The 23,658-nt window shown below is 32.8% G+C and overlaps 6 protein-coding genes across 6 annotated transcripts; 2 read left to right on the top strand and 4 right to left on the bottom strand.

Annotated features, from left to right (window-relative positions):
* The first annotated feature begins 663 nt into the window (after positions 1 to 663).
* Positions 664 to 2,517, top strand: Tsp_07884 (BTB/POZ domain-containing protein 6). The gene is made up of 4 exons (XM_003381315.1): positions 664 to 948; positions 1,028 to 1,371; positions 1,433 to 1,624; positions 1,680 to 2,517. The coding sequence occupies exons 1-4, from the start codon at positions 691 to 693 to the stop codon at positions 2,515 to 2,517; spliced, it is 1,632 nt and encodes a 543-aa protein (XP_003381363.1). The 5' UTR covers positions 664 to 690.
* A 353-nt stretch (positions 2,518 to 2,870) lies between these two features.
* On the bottom strand, positions 2,871 to 5,219 carry Tsp_07885 (golgi-associated plant pathogeneis-related protein 1). Its single transcript, XM_003381314.1, has 4 exons — positions 5,072 to 5,219; positions 4,842 to 5,003; positions 3,298 to 3,426; positions 2,871 to 3,043 (listed from the first exon to the last, which is right to left on the bottom strand). The coding sequence occupies exons 1-4, from the start codon at positions 5,217 to 5,219 to the stop codon at positions 2,871 to 2,873; spliced, it is 612 nt and encodes a 203-aa protein (XP_003381362.1).
* A 506-nt stretch (positions 5,220 to 5,725) lies between these two features.
* Positions 5,726 to 6,020, bottom strand: Tsp_07886 (glutaredoxin-related protein). The gene is made up of 2 exons (XM_003381313.1): positions 5,904 to 6,020; positions 5,726 to 5,830 (listed from the first exon to the last, which is right to left on the bottom strand). Exons 1-2 carry the CDS (start codon positions 6,018 to 6,020, stop codon positions 5,726 to 5,728), a joined length of 222 nt encoding a protein of 73 aa, XP_003381361.1.
* Positions 6,021 to 8,818: 2,798 nt separating this feature from the next.
* Positions 8,819 to 12,233, bottom strand: Tsp_07887 (small conductance calcium-activated potassium channel protein 3). Its single transcript, XM_003381312.1, has 7 exons — positions 12,136 to 12,233; positions 11,793 to 12,009; positions 10,611 to 10,719; positions 9,989 to 10,292; positions 9,783 to 9,921; positions 9,224 to 9,351; positions 8,819 to 9,083 (listed from the first exon to the last, which is right to left on the bottom strand). The coding sequence occupies exons 1-7, from the start codon at positions 12,231 to 12,233 to the stop codon at positions 8,819 to 8,821; spliced, it is 1,260 nt and encodes a 419-aa protein (XP_003381360.1).
* A 1,587-nt stretch (positions 12,234 to 13,820) lies between these two features.
* Positions 13,821 to 16,373, bottom strand: Tsp_07888 (conserved hypothetical protein). Its single transcript, XM_003381311.1, has 4 exons — positions 15,411 to 16,373; positions 15,046 to 15,075; positions 14,275 to 14,363; positions 13,821 to 14,106 (listed from the first exon to the last, which is right to left on the bottom strand). Exons 1-4 carry the CDS (start codon positions 16,371 to 16,373, stop codon positions 13,821 to 13,823), a joined length of 1,368 nt encoding a protein of 455 aa, XP_003381359.1.
* Positions 16,374 to 17,935: 1,562 nt separating this feature from the next.
* On the top strand, positions 17,936 to 18,345 carry Tsp_07889 (spore coat protein F). Its single transcript, XM_003381310.1, has 2 exons — positions 17,936 to 17,963; positions 18,221 to 18,345. Exons 1-2 carry the CDS (start codon positions 17,936 to 17,938, stop codon positions 18,343 to 18,345), a joined length of 153 nt encoding a protein of 50 aa, XP_003381358.1.
* Positions 18,346 to 23,658: the final 5,313 nt, after the last annotated feature.

Raw genomic sequence — 23,658 nt, 5'->3', positions numbered from 1 at the left:
GAACTAATTAATCTTCGTAAAAAATTAGATTAAAATAAAATTTTAAAATAAATTATGATAAAATAAACGAGAAATTTATGGTTTTTTAAATTTTCAGGCTGTTTTTGCCTGAGAATTATTATGACAATGAATTGATCTATTTGTACGTACTTATCCAAAAAGGTACGGTAATGTTTTCTAAAAATTACTGTATATTTTTTGGATTAATTTCGTCGCTTGTGAAAGTGCTAAAGTTGATATTTGCGCAATTTCGTTATGAAGATTAAAATATTTTCCAGTAAATATCAATTATTTCCGAGCCATCGGTACGTTAGCAGTTTCCAGTGTGAGTTATGGTAATCTGTAACTTTTCGACGATATTCTTTGTAAATCACGTTGAAAAACTGCTGTGCACATTAAGTGGTTGAAAGGAAGAATTTATACCTTTCTATGTGCAAGTGATTGCAAGCCTGTTTTGTTCAATTAACAATAACGAAGCGATAAATCCAATGCACGACAATGCATCATCAGTTGTGTTGTGTGCTTTTCCACTGAGACGGTTATTCAGAACAGCATTTGGTCGATTTTTTTTTCTAATTTTTCGTTGGATTTTATTTTTGTTTGTCGAAAATTTGTTGGAAAAGAGAAGAAACAAGAATTTTTTCTAATGTTCACCATAATTTCAGAAGTTATCAGTAGTGATCGTGAAAGATGGAAAAATCGTCCGACATGTACTCATCGACAGCCAGTGACAGTGCATCGCAACCTGAACCATTCCGATACTGTGTCCAAGAACATGAAAGCAATTCGTCGGCGCTTGAACAGCCGCCGCGCCATTCTACAAGTGTGATGGTATGCGATCCGGATAACGTAGAAATTCCAGAAGAATGGGAAAATCAACAGTACCTTCCGCCTGCTCGTTTGCATCGTCCTTTTGCGTGCAATTTACGAGTTCGTTCATCGTCTGAAGTGCGCTAATTGATAAATGAATAATGAATGAAGTGAATTTGTTTTTTCATTATTATTATTATTGTTGTTATTGTTGTAGAAAGAAGGTGTAAATCATTATTCGGCATTTTATCGTGCCGGCTTGTCAGTATCGGAAACTTCTCTTTCACCACCTCAAATCTGCGCAGGTCCTCTTTCGAGCAGTTCCCAGGCAACCTTACGAGAGAGGAACATTGCAATGCTGTTTAGTGAGGTGATGGCCGACGTGTGGTTTGTAGTCGGTACTGACAGTACTGCCGGAGGTAAGCAGCGTATTCCGGCGCACACGTACGTTTTGGCTACTGGTAGCACAGTGTTTTATGCCATGTTTTATGGAAATTTTGCCAAATGCACCGAAATTGAAGTGCCCGACGTCGAGCCCGATGCATTTCGCAATCTGCTACGGTGAGTCAATTACTGGTGCAGAACAAATGTTGTCTCGGTTAATAAGCGTCGTCACTTTCAGCTACTTGTATACGGATGAGATTTACGTTGATAACGAAACTGTCATTTCAACACTGTACGTGTCTAAAAAATATTTTGTCACATATTTGACCCGCGCATGTGTGGAATTTTTGCAAAATTCTCTAACGGCCAAGAATGTCTGCTTTTTGCTTTCGCAGAGTAGACTGTTTGAAGAAGAGGAATTGGTAGAACGGTGCGTGTTGGATGAAATTGTTTGTTTGTTTGTTTATCATCAGTTGTTGTTTCAGATGCTGGGATGTGATTGATGCGCAAGCAGAGATGGCGCTGTTTTCGGACAGTTTTTTGGAAATTGACAAACAAGCGTTGCAGTCGATATTGTGTCGGGATACGTTGAACGCTCGCGAGTCGAAGATTTTCGAAGCGACCATGCGTTGGGCAGAAACGGAATGCCACCGGCAGATGAAAAGCCCAACACCGGCAAATAAGCGCCTCGTATTGGGTGACGTTTTCAACATGATCCGCTTTCCGGCGATGCAGATTGAAGATTTTGCCAACTTGGTCATTTTGTCCGGCGTTCTCAGCTCCGAAGAGGTGGTGGATATTGTTTTGCACTTCTTTTCCAAACAGAAGCCGACGCTTTTGTTTCCCACGAGTCAGCGGCTTGGGTTGCCGTTGAAACGGTGCCATCGGTTCCAGTCCAGTGCCCACCGCAACAATCAGTGGCGTTACAGGGGTCGATGCGACAGTATACAATTTTGCACTGACCGTCGAATCTTCGTAGCCGGCTTTGGCCTTTACGGTTCGAGCAACAACGCCGCCAAATATACAGTGAGGTTGGAACTGAAGCGCAGCGGTCAGGTACTGGCTCAACTGGACACCGTGTTCGTGTCGGACGGCAGTTCCAGAGTGTTTCCTGTATTTTTTGAACAACCAGTGCAGATCGACGCCGACGTCTACTACACTGCCGGCATGGTTTTGGAAGGAAACGAGTTGAGCTATTTCGGACAAGAAGGCATGCCCGAGGTTCAAGTGCACAATGTCACTTTTCAATTCCAGTGCTCCACCGAAAGCACGAACGGTACCGGCGTTCAGGGTGGTCAGATTCCAGAAATACTGTTCTACTGAATGCAGCAAGGACAATTTTCTTTTTCTTGTTCTCAAATTTTCAAATCTCTGCATATCATTCATCCATATATCCTCCGACTTTTTCTTCCGACTACACTGCTGCTTCCCTTTGACTTTGTCATCTCTTTGTGTTTTTTTAATTGTTCTCTACAATGCTACCAATATCATTTTTTGTTCCGCTTATCCTTTTTTACACACACAAAGCCACTTTAATAAAAGAAAAAAGAAAGAAATTCATCACCAATCTTTCAAATGTAATTTTTTTTGAAGAATTTTGTTAAATGGGTGGAGTGGAAAAAGCGTAAATTTCACAATTTGCTGCTGTGCTGCTGTTCTCTTCTCTTGGTCGGTTGTCACTGACATATTGGCGGTGGAACGTTGTCTCGAAAACTTTGCGTACTGTTCGCATTGCCAACTGGATAGTAGAAAGCAACCACAGCCGCTTGTTGACTACTAGCCGACCATCGACGAGCGCAGCCCACTTCAGTCGATGCTTTCCAAATCATTTGTGTAAAATTATGGCTACCTGAAACTGTTTTCATCATCATCGTACGAGAAGAAATTCAAATTTGAAAAAAAAACCATTTTTTCACAATTAATTCATCATTTTTGTTTTCTTTTTACCATCGAACATCCTTTTTCTTATGTGCATACTGTAATTCATTTATGCAAATTCTTTGAAAAAAAGTTACACAATCACACAAAGTTATTATTATTATTATTTTGAATAATTAATTCGACTTTTTTTGACAATTTTGCATTTGATATTTTTACATTTACCTTCGGACCAGCCGGGATTTTTGAAATCGTACTTTTCAACTTGACTAGCCCATTTTTCCGTCACTTCCGTTCCGGTCGGCAATCGGGTGGATCGTTTAATTGTCGTCAGAAGAATATTTTCACCAATATCTGCAAAAACATCAATGCTTTCTAATAGAGAAGCAAGACAATGGAAAAATTGATATTTTATTTCACTTTTCTTATCATTCTCTGTTCCAATGTTGACCGCGACAAATTGTTGAACACAATGAAAGCCTAATTAACGTCGTTGTGCCGTTTCAAGTTGTGCCAAGTATAAAATTAGTGAAAATTAAAATGGACCCTCCCTATATTGGAAGCCAATTCTCAACAGCCCCACTTCATACTGTTGTTGCTTTTGCTAAATTACCGACCGTTTCTACTTGAATAGCTGCTAGCTAGCGTTTTGTGCTTATTCAAATCTTTTCCCACAATATCAACTGTTCATTGTAAATAATAAAGAATAAATGAGCAAATAGAAAGCAAAAAATAAAAATTTCAAATTATTATTTATCGACCAAAGCAAAAAAAATCAAACAATTGACTCCACTTTGATTATGACAACTTTTGTATTAATTTTATTGCTCTCATGATGCAAAGGAATAGCATCGAATTGAATAGAAAATAAATAGCCATGCGCCACGAAATCAGAAAGCTTCATTTCTATTCATTTCCGCGCGTACTGATTCAAAATTCAATTTTTAATATTCTTATTATAGCTTCTTTCAATTCTATTCGCCCCAGCTTTTTTCTTTAGTAAACTTCAAGCCCAATTTTGTTTTGAAATATAAAAAAAAGAAAAAGTGAAGCAGCTATCAAAATTACAAAAACATTTTCCACATAAACCACCGTTATAAAATTTAATTTTCAAATATAAAATCATTGATAATGGTGCTGTGAGATTGCTATGAAAAAGTCTATTTAAAAAGCAATAAATCATGCTTAAGCATACATGCAGCTAGCAATCTCATTATCTCCGTTCGCAGTGAAAAGGAGAATAAATATTTTTATACACAGCGAATAAATGAAAGGTACAACAATAACAACATGTTTGCAACACCAAGTAGAAAGTGTATATACACTTTTGCACGTTTGAAATGAAAGAACATTTTCTGCCGAGCACTGATTGTTAGCTTTGTTAATTAATGAAAATTGTTCAAACATAAAAACATTCGCTCCTTTAGAATAAATAATAACACGCAAAGCGCGCGAAGAATGGGATGGATGTATTGATTTAAACGCAGACCAGAGGAGGGTGACAAAAAGAAAAATTTGATGGATAGATAGACAAATATTCCGCGTGTTTCAAAATTGACAATGATCTTGAAATTTGAACTTGTAATAATATCAGATACTAACTGTCGAAAGAAAACTTATCACGCCCATGGATAAATAGATTTATTATCTGAAGTAGAATTGAAAAGCATTTGTTCAAGAAAAAAGTATCAGTGGAGCTTATTTCACACCAATTCCATCATGCGAAAGTTGTCATTTTAAAAATTATGATAATAAAATTCATTTCATACCTTGTTCATCACGATAAAGTATCCTTCCTTTAGCGAGAAGTTTGTCAGCCCAAGCAGTTGCTTCGTCAGCTAGCCGTTGAGACCAACTTAGCGGAGGACATCCATGTCTTGCACGAACTTTATTGTGCACTTCTAAGAATTCCCTTTGAAAAGCAATGTCATCTGTAAAATTACACTACATTACATTACACTACAAACTGATTGCATTGATTACAATTCAACAAACTTACTGAAGACCATAAATTTAGCACCGGGTCGGTACTTCACCTCTTTCAATGCATGTTTCATCAAATGTTCATCCAATTGTTCCATAGGTTCGTCAAGGCGACTCATTTTTGCTGACTGACCGTCCAACAGCGAGCTACAATGCCCATACATTTTATACATTGATGATGCATATATCGAATAAATGAATAATATTAGTAGTAGTGTTGTAGTGTAATGAAATCGACACAATCACTATACTATTTATATATGCAAGCATGCAAAAGTGAAAGCATGCGTTCAAGTTGAACGAGAAACGTGATAGCAAGTTAAGAATTCGATTACAAAACGACAGACAGTTGGTTCCCAAGTGATAAATGAATGTTGTTTAGGGCCTTGGAAAGAGATGTAGTTTTCAGAGAATCGATTTTCAGAGATTCAATCCAACTTCTCTCTCTCTCTCTCTCTCTTTCTCTACTAAATAACTTTATCTGACATCAGCAACTGGAAATAAACTGGAGCATCATGACACACACAATATAAGGGTACGTGCAGTTGGCTGCCGTTAATCGTGTCATACGTCCATTCAAACTGTATTCTGTGGTCAATTTGTTTAATTGTAATAATAAAAAATTAAGATCACTGTGAAAAAAAAGTGAAAAGAATAAGCATGCAAAAATTTATTCACCTTCCGGGTTGACCATTCTGATTGGCCATGTTGGAATGATGCAACCAAGTGGACTATTTATTAAAATGGATGGAAAAGTGAACGCAAACGAACAAAGCTGAAAAATGAAAACGAATTTCAAAACAGCCAGACAAAACAGAGACGGCTGCAAATTGAAAGCCTCCATATACCTGCACAACGACAGCTGACGACAGCTTCCAAGCAAACTGGGGGCTGGGTGAGCCAAGCAAAGCTTGCAAAGTGTCAGTCTGTTTGTTGTCATCCAACTGCTTGCTTATTATATACATTTCATCGTCATCGTCACCATCGTCGCCCAAAGCTGGGTCGGGTGTTGTTGTCAACAAAGCAACCAATTGGCGGCAGCCGTCCGACACTTGCGCAATCCGTCCGCTATTTCCGGCACATCCGCAGACGTATCAAATAAGCCCACCACTAGCTGCAAAAAGTTTTTGTTTTTTTCAATAAAAAAATGCACAAATTATCATGACCATCACACATCATATCATATATATATAAATGTGGCATGGACAGAAATGAGATATTTGAACAGAATGAACACAAGCACAGAAGCTATTCTTTTCTGTCAATTAATTATTACTGTCTGTATACAGAGACAGACAATCTTCAATCGATTTTCACTGAACCCAAATCTTTATCTGAAAACCCATATCCCTCGGGTGTATTTGACGTTCTTCACTGTCAAAGTTCCAAACGAAAAGAAACAAAAAAAATTCAAAAAAAAACACTAAGACACGCCCTTCCAAGCCAGCAAATCAACAAATGTCAAATATTAATTATGTCACACTGCGCGAAAGAAAGCCAAATGAACAAAATGAACGGAAATTTGCCATGGATTTTGGCATTCTTTTTCTCATTTTCTCTTCAAAGCAAACACAAATGCAAAACGTCAATCTCTTTTTCATAATTTTGCTCAAAATTTTTTTCAACAACATCACTGATAATGTGTCCAAGTGAAGCAAGTTGTCTGTCTCATTTAACAACACTGACAAATATTCAACATTTGCATGCAAATTTCACTCACCTAAATAATGGATAACTTCATGCAAATTTCAAACCAAAATTACAGTGTGTAAAGCATGCAAAAGAAGAGAACAAACTGACCAGACAAGCAGGCGTTTGAAGATGGTGAATTTGATGTAAAAACGTCATCAATATTTAACAGCAGCAAGCAGTAGCAGCGGCAGCATTTATCACTTGTACAGATTTGTGATGTTAATAATTTATCTTTATCAGTTTCTCGAGGAATTTGCTGATGCACTCTAAGAAGAAGAAGAAAAAGAAAAAAATTATTTTACACCAAGAAATTTAAATAAAATACACAACTTATTTATTTGTAAATGATTCAATCAAATTATTTACCAATGCACTTAGAAAAATAATTTGAATTTCCAATTCCACTACTGTCCAATTGCTGGGTTTCATTTTTCTCAATTCGATGAGAAATTATTTAATAAATGTTATTTTGAAAATTCCACTTTTTCAGTAATTTTAATAAGCACAAAAATTAGAAAAGATTATTTTCCAAAATTCACCTTCGCTGATGGCTTTTCTTACTGACGTCAAAACAAAAAAACATTAAGAAAGAAAGAAAGAAAGAAACGATTAATAAAGGCAATATGATATGTATAATTGTAGATATGCTCATTCAAAAAGTCAAGCTATCACCATTTCATGGAGAATTTATTAAGCAATTCTAGTCAATTGTGAAATCTATACCTGCAACATGCAGAACCTTCTGCTGCACATGAAGACGTGTCAACTGCCGACTAACAACTGTGCTTTGTCAAAATAGTAGATAACAATGATAAATGTAAACAAGTAAAGCATTTAAAAATGAAAACAATTTAGTCTACTTATTAAAAAGATATATTTATCATTTCCAAAGTAAAAACAAACTAGAACATATCATCACAATTTCATCTTTCACTTCAGTATGCAATACTTTTGCTATTAATATGTACATACATACACTTTTACATGGAAAAATAAATAATAAATAAAACAATGAATAATGCAAATGAATATTGAAAATTTGCAAACTAATACTTCTGCGCATTACGACGGTAAATTGGATTGTATAGAGAAAAAAAGAATTGAAATAAATTAAATGAAACTGTGCAAATAAATAATTCTAGCATTACATACTGGCTATGAAAAGTAGTGCACTGAAAAGTTTCTCAACAATATACATACCTCGGGAATAATAAATTTGATAAAATATTAATCGCGTAGTATAAAATATCGCATGGCAGAAGCAACGCACAGTCTTTGCTCAGTAGAACTGCTTATCCATAATTGTATTATTCATCATTCTCATTTTAGGATATCTTTACGTACAAAATTATGACACTAAAATGGAACATATTAAGAATATTAAAAAAACAGGTCTATTTGAATTTGTTACACAGAATATAAATTTGAAAAAAAATCATTCATGCAGATACTGTAAATAATACTGTAGAAAACGTGCCAACTTTTACATTTTATTTATTATATTTTGATAAAATATTTATACTGAAATCGCCTTGGATCTTTTAACCCACAACAACAGAAGCATAACTGAATAGAACATGAAAACATTAAAAAATCATGCAGGCATAATATAAACAATGTAAAAGTTGTTCAAAAAACAGGTAAATAAAATTTTACTTATAAACGTTTGTTATTCTTCATGAATAAATAATTGAATTTTGTTGAATTGAATGACTCTCTGAAAACGTTTTATGTAAAATATTATTGATAGAAAAGAGAAATCAGAACTCTACTTACGTAACTAACGATGCTCCGTCAAAATTGAAGTAACAATTGAATAACGACCACTAAATTACTTAGACGAATCGACTTCAAAGATAATATGTAAATTTTTTACATTGTAATCAGATTGCCAATGGCGCTTTCTTCTTTTCTTTCTATTTATTTAATTGCAGTAACAATGATCATATTTAGAGAGAAAGAGAGAAATCTTTTAGGAATTAATTTACAAAGCAGAAAGGAAAACAGAATGTGGTCAATAGATTTTGGTCAACTTGAAGTATGTGTGACCATTACCGCCTTGGGAAGTCTTTCAAACTATTCCCGGCAAAGTTTCTTCTCTTCTCGATGCTGCTGCAGTGACCAAAACAGCGTTGTTGCTGCCTGTGCCTGTGGTCAACGTTTTTTCTAGCTTATCCAACTGCTTCATCAGTATATCCACTTTGGAGACTAAAAATTCCTGAACTCGCTGCATTTCAAACAAAATTTCATGCATGTCGCTTTGCAACTTTGCCACATCAATCAGTGCGTTGCTTTCGTCGGCAACTTTTCTCTGTTCCCATTTAATTCTTTGAAATCTAAAAATAAATAACACTGCCATTCATTCCATTGTTAATCAATGAACAACAACCTTCTCGAATTTATAAGTTGAACAATTTTTCTTTCACACTACTCAAAATGCACAAATAAATATATACAAACTCTCTTTAAAACTCACTCTGTAATGGCGGCCAGAAATTTTTTCTGATGATGACGTAATTTCATTTCATCCCGAGGAAAATGCAAGCACCGAAACTTGTGAATAAACCAGGTATGCTGAAGCACAGCAGCGGCAGCATGTTTCCTCTAGAACAAAAGTTTTTGCTTGCTAATCTTCAATTTCAAAGCCAAATCTCTCGCTATTTACTTCTCTGGCAAGCTTAGAATCAGCCATGAAATTGTTGACATGCTTTTCAGAACGACTTAACTCTAGCTTCCTGCTGATGACCGCAATCAAGGCTGAAGATACGCCGGCGCCCTACGTTTCAATCAAATATTATGCACGATATCACAACAAATATTCCCTCATACTTCTACTACTACGTATGCAAAAAATTTCCACTTTTCCCATATATATTTTTTTTTTCCTTACTCTGTCTTGTTTTCTCTTTCTCACTCTTTCTCTTGCTTTCTTTCATTCTTCCTCTACCTCACCTTCCCCTCCTGCTCTCTCTCTCTCTCTCTGTCTCTCTCTTTTTCTGTTTGTCTCTTTTTCTCTCTTTCTAATAATCACTTACTACAATGCCCGTGCTAATAGCCACCGTCCTACCGCAGTATGTGTGCGGCGTCACGTCACCGTACCCAATGGACATAAACGTGATAATGATAAACCAGAGCGAATTCATGTATTTTATTTGGTCCTCGATTGTGTCAAACCTGAAGAAAAAAAACGTTTCACGTAAAAATTCAATCAACATCACTGCATTACATGCAGTGCGCTTACTGTTCGCACTGGCGCAATATCCAAGCCATGATGATCCAGAAAAATACGGTAAAAATGATCAAAACGCGAAGAGGATTTTCATGCATCAGTGTTTTCAGTACAAAAGTAAAATTGACGCTGATGTGATTCAATGCGGCTATGCTCCGCGTAGCCGCATCACGAAACTGTCGGCTGCGCAATGCCATAAATCTGCAAATCAAATAAAATCGGAAGAACATTGGCATTGACAGTACTGTATCCAAAGGAACTTGAGTAACCAACAGTTTTCGATGAGTCTTATCCAAAACTGACCAAGGAATACTTACTGAACCTTAAAAAAGGTGTCACTTAATTACAATCATCAATAATTCGTTATACACAATGAAATTCAAATACTACAATATATACAATCAATATTCATATTTATTCGTGATCAAACAACATTTGTACTTAAAAATTATTTTTCGAGCGGTAAAAACTTTCACTTCAAATACTACAGTAGGACAGTAATCATGATTTTAAATAAAACGGTAAAAATAAACTTGCTGATGGAAAATGGTTATATCAAACGTATGAAAAAAGCATATCCAGATAAAGATAATATATTTTAATTCAAAAATCCGTTCAAATAAAATGTACATACCAGGTATGGGACATACTGCACAGACAACTAGTTCTAGAGTAGCCTGCGCTATCCGTTGCCATGTGACAGCTACTCGCCAATCTTGAGCGTCACTGTCATTCACCAAAATCTAGAACCAAGCTCAACAATAATGAAACTAAACTGTATATAATTTGATAACTTGCTCACAAGAGCGGTACTCACTTTCACCTCAGTTGCATGGTACATGAGAATGAGGAAAAGTAAAACAACTGTCGTTACCACAATAATACTACGTAATACTTGAGAAACAATAGCCGTCTGAAAAAAAAGAAATTATTATTTATTATTATGAAAATTACAAACAATTTTTCAACTGATCAACAATAATTTCCTTTAAATTATACGATTGACTTTAAAAACAGCCGTTATTCTGTTTGTAAGTTAATATTAAATAACCGCAAACAAAAAACACGTTAAAAACAGATCTGAAAAAGCATATTTTCTCGTTTTCATTCAATTTCTTCAACTACTTCACTGATTACATTGAAATTAATCGTCTCTGTAAAATATAAATGTGTGTGTGATATTATTTTTTAAAAAATTGTATTTCACAAATTTAAAAAAATAAAATTCCAAATCAGTACACACAAGTGAACAAAATACACAATCAAACAAACAATATGAGAAATCAACCCTCCCGCCGCAGGGAAAGCAAACAATGTTGAATGGAACTTTTCTCAGAATAACATCCGCTTTATAGATAGATTTTATAGATAGAGATAGAGATTATATATATATATATATTGGAATCTGATGCGCTTCTGTTTGGAATTTCTCTTAGATCAACTAACCAGCTAGCCAAACAGAGTCACAGTCATCAGTGGATGAATGCTGTTGTTTATTGGCAATGCTAAGCAGAAGAAGTGGAGAAAATGTGTTCAATAAAAAGGACGCTTCTCAGACAATTAATTGCAGGATGTTTTGGTGGGATTCGATTGGGCACATCTGAAAGTGCAAAAACATTGATCGTAAATTAGTGACCACCAGTTTTCTAATTTGTCATGACATTGTTTCTTGTTGTGGTTGTTGTTGTGATAATAATATGTCATTATTAACAGTCAACTATGGATAAGCTTGTGCTATTGATTGTATGAACATCCAGAGCATGATGGAGAAAATGGTGTTTCGAATTCAAATATGGCCGAATGCAGCCGATCTGACTATGCTTGATCGCATTGAAAATGTAGTAACAAAATCGACATACGGTTCAGTTGACCAATCATCATCATCATCATAAATGGACAAAAATTGCCTCTGTCGTTTTAGTGAAACTTTGAAAGATGCAATTGGAAACGACTGACCAGCCGAGACTCTACTACACCACAAGAGAGGCAAAGAATGATCGACAGCGCACAGTTTTGTCCAATCCCACACTATTCTGAAGTAGTCAAGATGGTTCCATTAATTTAATCGACGCACAATTGATCGTCTCTTGTGAAAATCCAAAAATTTCACGTGCTCAATCGGAAACTTAAAACAGACAAACATTATCCTGCTTACCCACTTTGCAATGTTGAACAATCTTCGCCGTATATTCTTGTCGTTGCCATTGACGTAAAATGCAAAAGTAACCTTATTGATGCACCGCTGCCCAAATGTCATTATGTAACAAACTACTTGAACACAGAGAAATTGTGAAGCACAAGAAATTCATTTTGATCAACGAACTCGACGATCAACGGTAATCGATTCCGATTCAGAACTTTACCAAATGAAAGTGCATCCACAAAATAATAAAATACACAAATTGTAATTTATTTTAATTGCGCAATTTCTTCAAATAGAATATCACAGTTTAGCTTGTGAAAATTAAAATAACTTCCCAAATAAAGAAGAAACTCTAAACTTGAAATTCTATCATCAATTTGAAATCAATTGGAAAATTTTCAATAAACTAATACTCTGTGTTAAACGAAACATTGAACGTTCGTGCAAGTTGAATGAAATTTCCTTTCCTGAATTTAAAATAATAAGTAAACACACACACATATATATACATATACATATATATTAAAAAAGAAAAAAATTGCAACATTAAATATTAAATGATTATGTGCTTTATGATAATAATAAATGTGCATTGTTACAATTGCACAATTATCATTTATCGTTTCCATAGCATTCACAGAGTAACAAACGCAATGTTTTTTCACACGAAGCAAAGCAGTAAGTAATATAGTAGATTACAATTGATCAACACCTCAAAAAACTATTTATATACTTTGTGTTATCCACTGCTAAATGCTTTGATTACTTGAAACGAACTACTTCAAACACTACTACTCACAACCTTCATTCATTACAACAAGACTATTCATGCTTTGTCAACAGTACAGCAATTTTCATAAAAGTTTTCCTTTTTTTTGTGAAATTCAAACAGACTATGTTTAGCCAAAAAAGTAAATGAAAAATTAACATTGTTCACGTTACAAAAATATTATCACACTGGAATTTTCGCTATTTCAATTTCTAAAATTTCAATATGTTATCCATAAAACAACTGCATAAACAAAACTATATAACAATAATTTCTTATTAACATACAATAGTAAAAGAATTTTGAAAAATTAATTTGGAAAACAAAGAAGATAATCAAAGTGACAATGGTTGAAAATAACAAAAACCAAATTACACAAGCTGCATTAATTTGAACTAGTTTACTAAATCAACGTCCACGAGTAATTCTGCAATCGTTTTCTCGCAATTTATTGCAGTTAAATTAAATCAAAGCCATACAACTAGCTCGTTTGAAAAAATTTCAAACAACTGCACGCACATACAGTCTAATTTATACATATAAACACATAGAGCCTGCCTTTCAGAAGTAATTTCTAAACCAGTACTTTCAGAGTTAGTTTAAATGTACGTTTCAAAATGTCGTCAATAATTAATTTTTCATAAAAAACCACAGCAAACAACTGATCACTCTCTTCTCTGATCACCAGTTTGCAGGTTAGATTGAGAATTTTACAAGAAATCTTGGCAAAATTAATGCAAACTACTACTACCAATACTACCGCTGCTAACTGCACTGACCCATTCCAGAATGGTGTGCTTATCATCTCTATCCAGTGGTGTAGCTTTATTGAATTAAGACAAAAAAGAAGCGTAAAAGTAATTGACAAAATCTAAGCTAGTGAAAATAGCCCCCATCGTTTAAAATAAGAAAAAAAATGCTAACAACATCGATCAGACGGCATCTCGGCAAGATATCCAGAGTCTGTGAACCTTGAACTTCATTTTCAGACAATGGTCAAATTGTTTTATTATTTTTTTCGCTGCAATTAGTTCTGACTGTATTGTATTATAATTAGCTTCAAAATAACCATTCACTAAACAGCCAAAAGAGAGAAGCTCAAGTTTCATTAGCAGTGGTGACTTTTCGACTGCTAAAAATGCTCCACTGAACAAATCGACTGAAACAAAAACCACAGAAATAATAGGAACAACGTAAAAAACGATCCATTCAAAAGAACTGAAAAAAAGTCAATAATACCGATAAAAAGTATTCAACTCGAAAAATACGCCAAAAAAATAAAATAAAATGCAATTATAAATCCAGTCACCTGCTCATTAATGACGTTATAATTTAAAACAATTTCAAATTTTCAAAAGCTAAGAACAATTTAATAAATTTTATTACTTCCCATTCAGAAGGTTGAAAATTCCACTTGCCTTCATTAATTTTTTACAAATATATTCTTCTAACAAAAAACAGATATTTTGCTTGTCCTTTAAATAATTTTTCATGAATTCATACAAAGAAATATTATTTCACTTATTTGAATTTTTACACAAAAAGTTCACTACTACTCATTGAGAAGTTTGTATTGTTTGTTTTTATTTCTTAATGAATAGTATGTGAAGATAAATAAATGTAAATTTTCAAGAATATTTGAATATTATTAAAATTAGAATTCAAATAATGGGGAAGGTGAGGATGAAAATTAATAAATTTCCAAACCAACAAACTATTTATTTATATAGTGCTGTTCATTTTTTCTCAGTTACTCTTCAGCTTCTAGATATAACGCCTGTTAAATATTATTGGAATGCCTTAAAATGCCAATATAATAGTTTTCTTTTTTAATTGAAAATCAGTAAAAGTTGCAAGCAAAATAAGCAATTCAGTTTAACTGGATGAATATTGCAGTGCAAAACATACATTTATATAATTGCATTTAACATTAAATATTTTTTTTGAAAAATAATACATTTAAACTCAATCTCAGCGCTAACTTCCGGCAAAGACCCGTGTGACATTCGACTTGATTTGATTTGATAGAATATGTTATATTATTTGTTTTCAGATCCTCTGATCATTTCAGTTATAATTATCATTTTATCAAAAGAAAAATTTCAATTGTGCAATAACATATTTGAATTCAGAATATTTTTCTGTTCAAAAACATACTTTCATAAAATAAATAAATACAATTGAACACTGAAATTAATATGTGTTTTCAGTTTCTTGAAAAATTTACACAGAATGTTTCCAGAAAACCCAAATCACATCTCTGAAGTAAAAATGCAGACAGAGCATCAATGATATAAGTTTACAAAATAACTTTAAAATCGAAGAACAATTTATTAAACAACCATTTTCTTTCACTACCTCTCATCTCTTTTCAACAAGAAAAAAGAACAAAAAATAAAGCCCAATTCTGTTAATTGTAATTGTCTGATATTATTAAATGTTCAGCATTATTATTATTATTATTATTATTAAATTGAAAAAAAATACAAATAAAAAAAAGAAAAAATGCATCATCATCATACCTTGAGAAGAAATTGATGACTGGTCAGTTCTGCTTCAAGAACGGTGATCAAGATGCCAGCCAGTGCAAACAGCAAGCAGAGATCGCAGACTTTGTTCCGCTGATAGAAGAGGCGTTTACGGGTACGCAATTTTTGACGCCAGTTTTGCTTGTCCTTCCACAGAACACCGTATGCGCTTTTCCGCTTGGGTAGGAGATAATTTCCCGGCGGGCGTGGCATGAGCGGTGCCGTTTGGATCGTCGCAGCTGGTCCACTTTGCAACAACTGCTGGTCTGATTTGTCCGACGACAGTCGACTGGGATAATGCGACGACTGCTGGTCAGGAGTGGCCAAGTCGACGGGGCCAGAAAGCAGCAGCCCGTACTGGCGCTTCGAGCCGAAAAGCTTGATAAAATCGTTGCTCACTTCATAGATGGCGTTGCGCGCGTCCGAACTGGGCGACATTGGTCGCCGGACCAGCGTTGCCGCCCTTCCGCACAACGGGCACAGCCCATTCGACGCGTCCGGATACTGACCGTCAATACAGTCGGCGCTGTGGCACAACGCCTGCGGTGCATGCTGTAGGCGATTTCTCAAATGGCCGTCTACACTCAAATTGCCACCCTTGAACAATGCCGACAATTTGTTGTCGGTCGTTTTCACCAACAATTCCCCTTCCTTCTCATCCACCGCCTCGGCCGAATCCCCTCCTACTGTACCGTCGACGTCGTTCAAATCCACCACCGTCGTCGTTGCACCGACCGCTGGCACTGGTGCTTGCAAATCGCCGCTGCTGCATGCACCAACAACTCCGCATCCTTCGTCCATTGAACAGGTCGCCGTAAATGTAGAAGAAGAACAACCGTGCCCAGTTTTAGCGGCTTTTGATGAGGAGCTGCTGTTGTTGATTGGGCATATTCGGCCAAAGCTGTGGCAACTTTTCAAAGCTTCTTGTCTGTTCAAGTTGGATTTATGTGATGCCATGATGACGACGACGACGACGACGACGACGACGATGATCAATTTTTTTGCAAACAACCAAACGAATTCTAAAATCTACCTTTCAAAAAGCACGCTTCAGTTAAATTATTTAAATAAACAAATTCTCCTCTTCTGCTGAATCAAATACACAGCTACTGCTTGCTGCATTCAAATGACAAAATAAATCACCTCTATACTTCATGTGGTAGCTTTTCCTCTCATTGAAATTCTCATTTATAATAACACAAACTGCTGCTTATAATAATTTTATAATGACAGTTATTTAAGAAAAAAAACAACAAGAATCAAAGCACTGCTGTAATTATAGTATACTGGACGAAAGCACAGAAATTAACACTGCATTAAATCTACATCTAATTGAATATAAAATAACAAATTATCATTTCAAAAATTCAAATTAAATCGCCCAATATAAACAGCAATTGAAAAATCGAACAATCATTATGGTTGATTTTAGACAATTACAACACTATTAACATAATTCCACACTGTATACAATAAAATACTTACTTAATCTCTTCCGTAAATAATTTCTTCCAAATTTTCACAAACTTGCGTGTGTATAGCTTTCATCGAAGCATACCTATAGATAAATAAATAAAATTATATACACAACAGTACATTTGATAATAGTTTTACTGAACAGAAAAATAATAACAGTTTACTAAAAATAAACTTAAAAATAATAGAAAATTATTTCTTCCAACGCGTCATTTTATAATATTCAAATTTTCTAAAGACACTGAAATACTGTTGGATTAGAAAAAAAATCAGGCTTATAATAGAGTATCAGAACAAATTCTAGAATAAGAATCATTTAACAGTTAACTAATTGGAAAACATTAAACTTGCATTGTGCTGCTGATGGCCAGCTCATAGAAGGGAAATGTAAATGAACCTGCATCAAACACTGCTTTAGTGACAGAATGACTAGAAAGCAGAACAGAGCACAGCAGCACACATACACATACATTCGTTAATTTGCATGATGGTGAAGTTTGCCAAGTCGACAGAAATTGAAATTGAATAGTAATTTTATTACGACTGCTGTTCATAGATGCATGCATAAGTATATGTGTAGTACGTATGTACAAACTGAGATTGAGGCCAACACATCCGTAAATAAAATCATATATGATTTAGTAAATTGTATAAATGCATACATAGTTGTGAGCACCGGTTCACCAGAGAGATAAGAATCTGAGATATTGTGTTGATTAAGACGATGATTAATTGACTAACAATAGATTGCTCAGAGCGTGCAAGCGATCGAATTTTAATTATGATTTTCACTTCAAATAAATTGCACTATTTCACCGGCTTTGAACTGCTTTAAAAATTTTTAAAAGCAAAAACTGATCTGCAAGTTTAAAAAAATTATTATTTCTAAACAACAAAATAAATACAATTTTGTTATTATAAAAACTATTATGTGCAAGTTATTATCAAAAAGCAAATAACAAAGAATATTATCAAAGAGTTGAAATTGTAGAAGAAAATTTTTGAATGAAATTAAGATAACAAAACATACAACATCGCTTAAAATGTACAATAGAAGTTTGCAACAGGTAGGTGAAAGTATTTTCACATCAACACTAACTCTATTTACTGTTATACATTGGATGCTAAAAGTTGAGAAAACAAATATGCAAATTATTGATATTTTGCAAAACTAGCTGATGAGAATTAAGATTGATTTTGAGAATTGTGATGAGAACAAAATTCAACATAATTATTGCAGAACCATTCACAGTTACAGAATCGAGAAGAAGCTGCATACAAAATGAATAAATAATAAACAAACATCAGTTAGAAATAAAAAATTGCAGAAAAAAGTCGAACTGAAACTTTGAAATACTTCCCTGTTTTCAATCAGAGCATCATTTTAACGGTTTCAAAAAGAATTGCAATAAAGTATACTGTAATGAAAAATGAAAATTTTGCATGGGCGTAATAAAATTAAAATTGAAGGTAAATGAATAAAAATGCCAATCAAAAGACGACTCTTTACTTCAAAGAGAAACGTCAATTTAAGTTTATGTCAAAAGTGCGTTTCACAATCTGCAAACAGCTATTTAGCTAGCTAGCTAGCTAGCTAACTATAGTTTGTTAGTTAGCTTGTTCGGCTTCAGTGCTTGCTGCAGGCGTCGAAATAAAATGGTATACTTGAAATCGGATTATTATTGTAGAAATGCAATTTATTGAAAAAAAACATCAATTACGTTTTGAAATGCTTCAGCATCATCATCATATCATCAAAGAAGATCAAAAGTGTAATAATAATAATAATAATAATAATGTCTGCAAATTTATACAACTCAAAAATATCAAAATGTCATTGAAGAATGAAATGAAGAGAAAAAATGTCTCATTTTTAGAGAAAAAGTACACATAAATATCAGAAAATTTAAACTGCAGTAAATTGATTCATCCACTTTTAATTTAAATACACGTTGCTTTACACTTTACAGTTTACATTAACTATTTTATTAATCGGTTATTGAGCAAATCAAATACTATTGAAAAAAAGCAATAATTCAACTACTTGTGATTTCGGATGAGAACAAAAAATAATAATAAAACAAAATGAATGCTGGGTCCGTTGCACAACTTGTCAAGCAATAAATATTTTTCAATTGCAGTTTAAAACATTATTTATACTGTGAGAGTCGTAGAGAAAACAACACACCAAATCGATAGCATTGCTTAAAATTTTTAAAATTTAAATAAACAAAATAAAGAATAGCAATAATACTAATATACAATTGAATAAAACTAAATTAGAAATTGATATAATATGCCACAAGCTTTGCAGATTTAATAATTTCACAATGAACAAAAAATTAGTAGTAGTAGTAGTAGTAGTAATAATAGTGGTAGTGAGCGATCTTTCATCAAATAAAAAGATGATGCTCAACATCAATCTTATTTATTTATCACTGACACAACCAATTCAGAATGTCAAAAAATAATAAACAGTAAGTAAATCACTGTGATTTATCGAATTGAACAGTAATAAATCGAATCAACAACTGCCGCTCCAATCATGAGACGACAAATGAAAAATCATCAATTCAAAAAGAAGAAGAAGAAGAAGAAAATTCCATAAAAACCAAATAAACAATAAATATTAATAATTAATTTAAAATTACAAACCAATCGTAAAAGTGGTATGAAATTTGTCAAATGTCAAAAAAAGAAAGAAAAAAAAATTGCCAAAAAATATCACAAAATATTTTACCTAATCCCACGATAAACTTTTTATTAACTTTGCAATGATGCGCATAAAAATAGTATTGACATAAATTTTCATCATAATCAATATATACATATGTGTGTGTGTGTGTGTGTGTGTGTATCTTTCTTTTTTCTTTATTATATTTTCAAAATAATCTTTATATCAGATCATTAAAAATTAAGTTATTTTTGTTATAAAAAAAAGCAAATATCACACACTTAGAAGTTTCAGCATATGGCAACTTTTTGAAAAAAGCTAATTGAAAAAGCAAGTAAAATCGCTTACTTAAGCTTATTTTGCCCAGTCATTCAATTTTCCCACAAACAAATCAAGTGGAAATAATCTGTTGACAAGGTAAAAGATCAGAAATGAAGCATACACGAACATACAATATATGCTGCTAACCTGCTCAGACAACTGAAATAACGCTTTTCAACTGATGCTGCTGCTGGACTGACGACTAAAGCAGTTGGACAATTTTCTAATAAGCTTAATTCAATTTGCCAATATTACGCGCATATATGTATGTATGTATGGATACGTTATAATTTACATTTCCCATGTTGATACCCCTCCTGCCTGACCGCGTTCATTTTTCGATTGATTCTTCAAATCACTATCTGTCTCATGTTTCAGTAATCTGTCACAAAACAAAACACAAAATAACACTGATCAATTATATTTTTTCCTATAACAATTAAACGACATTCACTTGACAGCTAGCTATATATACATATATATATGTACTTTTCAACAAATCGCATCAAAAATTGACAAGTTAATTCTGAATCAAAAAAAAACACTTATTCATTTTTCTAGACATTATATTTCAAATTTTTATAATCAAACTTATTTATTATTCGATTTGGAAAAAGCAACGCAACGACAAACGATTTTTATATGCAAAAATAAAAATGCAATTTACATACAACAGGAGAATTCAACAAGAATTTCTTCATTCGATAGACTTTCTTCAATTTGCCAAACAAATTAAATTTGCATAACTGTAAACATTTAAAAAAAATAACAGAACACATCTCAACAAGTGATCTGTATTAAAACTGAAATAATTTACATCGTTAAAAAAACTGCACAAAATAGCAGTTATGCATATGATAAACAGTTGTCACAAAGCTTGATCATGAATTTAAAATTTGGCAAGCATTTTTGAAAAACTGACATGTATTGACGTTGATTTCAAAAAAAAAATTCCCAAACTTCCTTATTTTTCCTTTTCTAATTTTGTCTGTAAATATATTTATCGCATAATTTGCATATTTGGAGAAATATTGAAATTGTAAGAACATATAAATTGACATCAAAAAAGTAAATTGGTATAAAGCAGTGCAATGCTGCTGAAAGAATATTATTTATATAATATTGAACAAAAAACAAAAATTAATTAGTAAAAGAAATGCTTAATTAAGCACTATACAGCATGTGTTGTATGTAAAAAGAAGATTTCCATTTCTTCCATAATTGGTAAATTAAAACAATGCGATATTATTAATCAAGCTTTATTGTTTATTTAATTATTATATTCGTTTGCAATAACATGTGCACTTTGAAGAGATAAAATTTTAAACATAAAGAAATTGCTTATGATTTATTTAAAAAAAAACGCACAGACAGACAATATTTGAAAATTAGCTAATTTCCCTTTTGAATAAGCAAGATCATGCATTGTTGTCATTATTATTATTATTATTATTTGTGGGTTATGAAAATGAATAAAATTCAACTGTTCCTACCTCTCAACGATGAACTATTTAATTCTATTGAATAGCAATGCTGAGAGAGAAAGATAAAAATGATGAAATTCCATATTCATTGCTTTCTTTCTTTCTTTTCTCTCTGTTCGGCTGTCATTCAATCTGTTCCAATTTATGCATGTGATTCAGATTTCAGCACATTGAAATGGAAGCAAATAAAAATAATCCGTCCATTACAACAGATTCTCTAACTATATTTATACATGCTTATTTAAAACTTATTGGAAAAGTGTTATCTGTCACTTTTTCAAATTGAATCATCAAAATTTTTTACAAAGTGATTTGTACTGGACACACTGATTGCATTGAACACTCCTACTCTTCGATTTTTAATAAAATCATTTCATTAAAACTGAAATTATTCCACTTTGAAAAAGGTTAATAATTTTTTCATTCAGAAAGAAAGCACAAAATTGAGCAGTGAATAAAATGATAAGAAATATTCCAAATGAAAAGCAAGCAACAACGGTAACAGTAATCTGGTTGGGCAAACAGAATAATTCTTCTAGAATTTAGCTCGCCCTGTGTAATTGAAGTAACAACACACGTATCTAACAAAACCTATCAAATGTACCGAAATTTGCATTTCAAATTATCAAAATAAATGAGGAACAATTTTTGCAACCGAATACTCTTCAATCAATAATTGTTAATGAGAAAATGAAACACAAAAAAGAACAAATCCAACTACAAAAAAAAAACTTAATACATATTATCAATGATGTATGATAATAAAAAAGCGCATTAATAAATAAACCACACAAACAGCAACTGATGAGAGATTTTGAAAAAGTTGTTATTTATTTGCTCCGATATTTGATAAATTCATGAATCATAAATTTAAAATGATACTGCTAAAATTGTTGCCTGCTGCTTCAGCTTGCTGTTGCTGCTGCTGCTATAAGTTTTTGATTTTCTCATTGTCATTTCACCAATAGCTTCTAGCTCACTACCAATAACTTCTACTACTTCTACTTCTACTGCTGCTGCTACTACTACTACTACTACTACTAATAATAATAATAATAATGACGCATTTACTCATCAATTTGAACACTGTCAAATTCATTTCAAAAATGATGTCATCAAAATAGTAGATATTAATATTTATTAATCATACACTTTCAAGTAAGTTTTGAAACAAGCTGAAATGCTGAGATGAATATTTTCCAAAAGAAAAAAAACAATAATTACCCTTTTGAATGTTCCAATCGCAAATCAACACTTTTACAATACTGATTTAAAACTGTCTTTTCTTTAAATATTATTAAAATAAAAATAAAAAACAAAAGTTATAAAACTGTGGACATCTGAGTAACACCATCTCAGTCGGATCATATTTTTCAAAATAAAATAAGCAGTATGAATATTTGTTGAAAAAAAATCGTTCTTTCCTTCTTAAGGGAGAATCTATTTTTAAATTTTGCAAAACCTGAAAAACACAACTGCCACAAATAGTCGGGATATGCATTTGAACCACTTTTATAAAAAAAAGTGAAAAACAACTTCTTTCATTGAAGCAAAGCTAATGTAAAGAATATTGAAAGGTGGTGGACAAAGAAGAAATAATAAAAGTTAACCTTTTGTAAATTTCAATTTGAAGAAAATAAAAGAGCATGTTCAATTTATATTCATTAAAAATTTAAATGCATTTTAATTGCTTTCTTCTTCTTCTTCTTCTCCTACCTATCATTATTCTTTCCCACATTACAATATTGAAATTATCAGCTGAATTTTTCCTTCTCCACAATTTATTGAAAAATTGAACAACAATGCATTAAAATTAATAATTTTCATTAAATTAAATCCTTTCTATTCTAATTTTTTTATTTCTTTCAAAATGAATTAATGCAATCCATATATATATATATATATATATAATTTTTACTTCTATTATTAATCGGTAAGTAGAGTGAAATAAGTGCGCAACGCTATTATTATTATTATTATTGCTGCTGTGCGTAAAAGTGCTGCAGTTGAAATTTTTATTCACACTTCCTTAACAACCAAATCACCAGAAATCATCTACTTGTAAAAGGGATTTTTGCTTTTCTAAACAACCAACGTATGCAAATGTACTGCCTGATTATGAAATGAAATGTGACGAAAATTTGATCCATTTCATTCAACTGTTAATTCATTTAAGAATAAATTTCAAATAAATCAATGCTTTGCTGTCCAATGGTTATGAAATATTCAAACCAAATCACTAATCAGTCATTGCACAGAAATGGGGAAAAATTATCAATACACTAGA

The sequence above is a fragment of the Trichinella spiralis genome, assembly GCF_000181795.1.
Source record: "Trichinella spiralis strain ISS 195 chromosome Unknown Scfld2, whole genome shotgun sequence".
NCBI lineage: Eukaryota > Metazoa > Nematoda > Enoplea > Trichinellida > Trichinellidae > Trichinella > Trichinella spiralis.
Note: the sequence above shows the minus strand (reverse complement) of the source record. Positions and strands in the feature narration are given on the sequence as shown.

Excerpts from the sequence above, each read along its gene's own strand:
- Tsp_07884 (XM_003381315.1), top strand. The coding sequence starts at position 691 with ATGGAAAAATCGTCCGACATGTACTCATCGACAGCCAGTGACAGTGCA. Across the intron at positions 949-1,027 it reads GAGTTCGTTCATCGTCTGAA|AAAGAAGGTGTAAATCATTA; the intron begins GTGCGCTAATTG and ends TTATTGTTGTAG. Across the intron at positions 1,625-1,679 it reads GAAGAGGAATTGGTAGAACG|ATGCTGGGATGTGATTGATG; the intron begins GTGCGTGTTGGA and ends TTGTTGTTTCAG.
- Tsp_07885 (XM_003381314.1), bottom strand. The coding sequence starts at position 5,219 with ATGTATGGGCATTGTAGCTCGCTGTTGGACGGTCAGTCAGCAAAAATG. Across the intron at positions 5,004-5,071 it reads TGCTAAATTTATGGTCTTCA|ATGACATTGCTTTTCAAAGG; the intron begins GTAAGTTTGTTG and ends GTAATTTTACAG. Across the intron at positions 3,044-3,297 it reads AAATCCCGGCTGGTCCGAAG|GTAGCCATAATTTTACACAA; the intron begins GTAAATGTAAAA and ends AAACAGTTTCAG.
- Tsp_07886 (XM_003381313.1), bottom strand. The coding sequence starts at position 6,020 with ATGTATATAATAAGCAAGCAGTTGGATGACAACAAACAGACTGACACT. Across the intron at positions 5,831-5,903 it reads CGTCAGCTGTCGTTGTGCAG|CTTTGTTCGTTTGCGTTCAC; the intron begins GTATATGGAGGC and ends TTCATTTTTCAG.
- Tsp_07887 (XM_003381312.1), bottom strand. The coding sequence starts at position 12,233 with ATGACATTTGGGCAGCGGTGCATCAATAAGGTTACTTTTGCATTTTAC. Across the intron at positions 10,293-10,610 it reads TGCAGTATGTCCCATACCTG|TAAGTATTCCTTGGTCAGTT; the intron begins GTATGTACATTT and ends TTTAAGGTTCAG. Across the intron at positions 9,922-9,988 it reads ATATTGCGCCAGTGCGAACA|GTTTGACACAATCGAGGACC; the intron begins GTAAGCGCACTG and ends TTTTTTCTTCAG.
- Tsp_07888 (XM_003381311.1), bottom strand. The coding sequence starts at position 16,373 with ATGGCATCACATAAATCCAACTTGAACAGACAAGAAGCTTTGAAAAGT. Across the intron at positions 15,076-15,410 it reads GTCATCAATTTCTTCTCAAG|TGTTCAATTGTATTTATTTA; the intron begins GTATGATGATGA and ends TATTAATTTCAG. Across the intron at positions 14,364-15,045 it reads TATTTATTTATTTTATGAAA|GACAAGCAAAATATCTGTTT; the intron begins GTATGTTTTTGA and ends AATTATTTAAAG.
- Tsp_07889 (XM_003381310.1), top strand. The coding sequence starts at position 17,936 with ATGTACAATAGAAGTTTGCAACAGGTAG. Across the intron at positions 17,964-18,220 it reads TAGAAGTTTGCAACAGGTAG|AAAAAAGTCGAACTGAAACT; the intron begins GTGAAAGTATTT and ends AAAAAATTGCAG.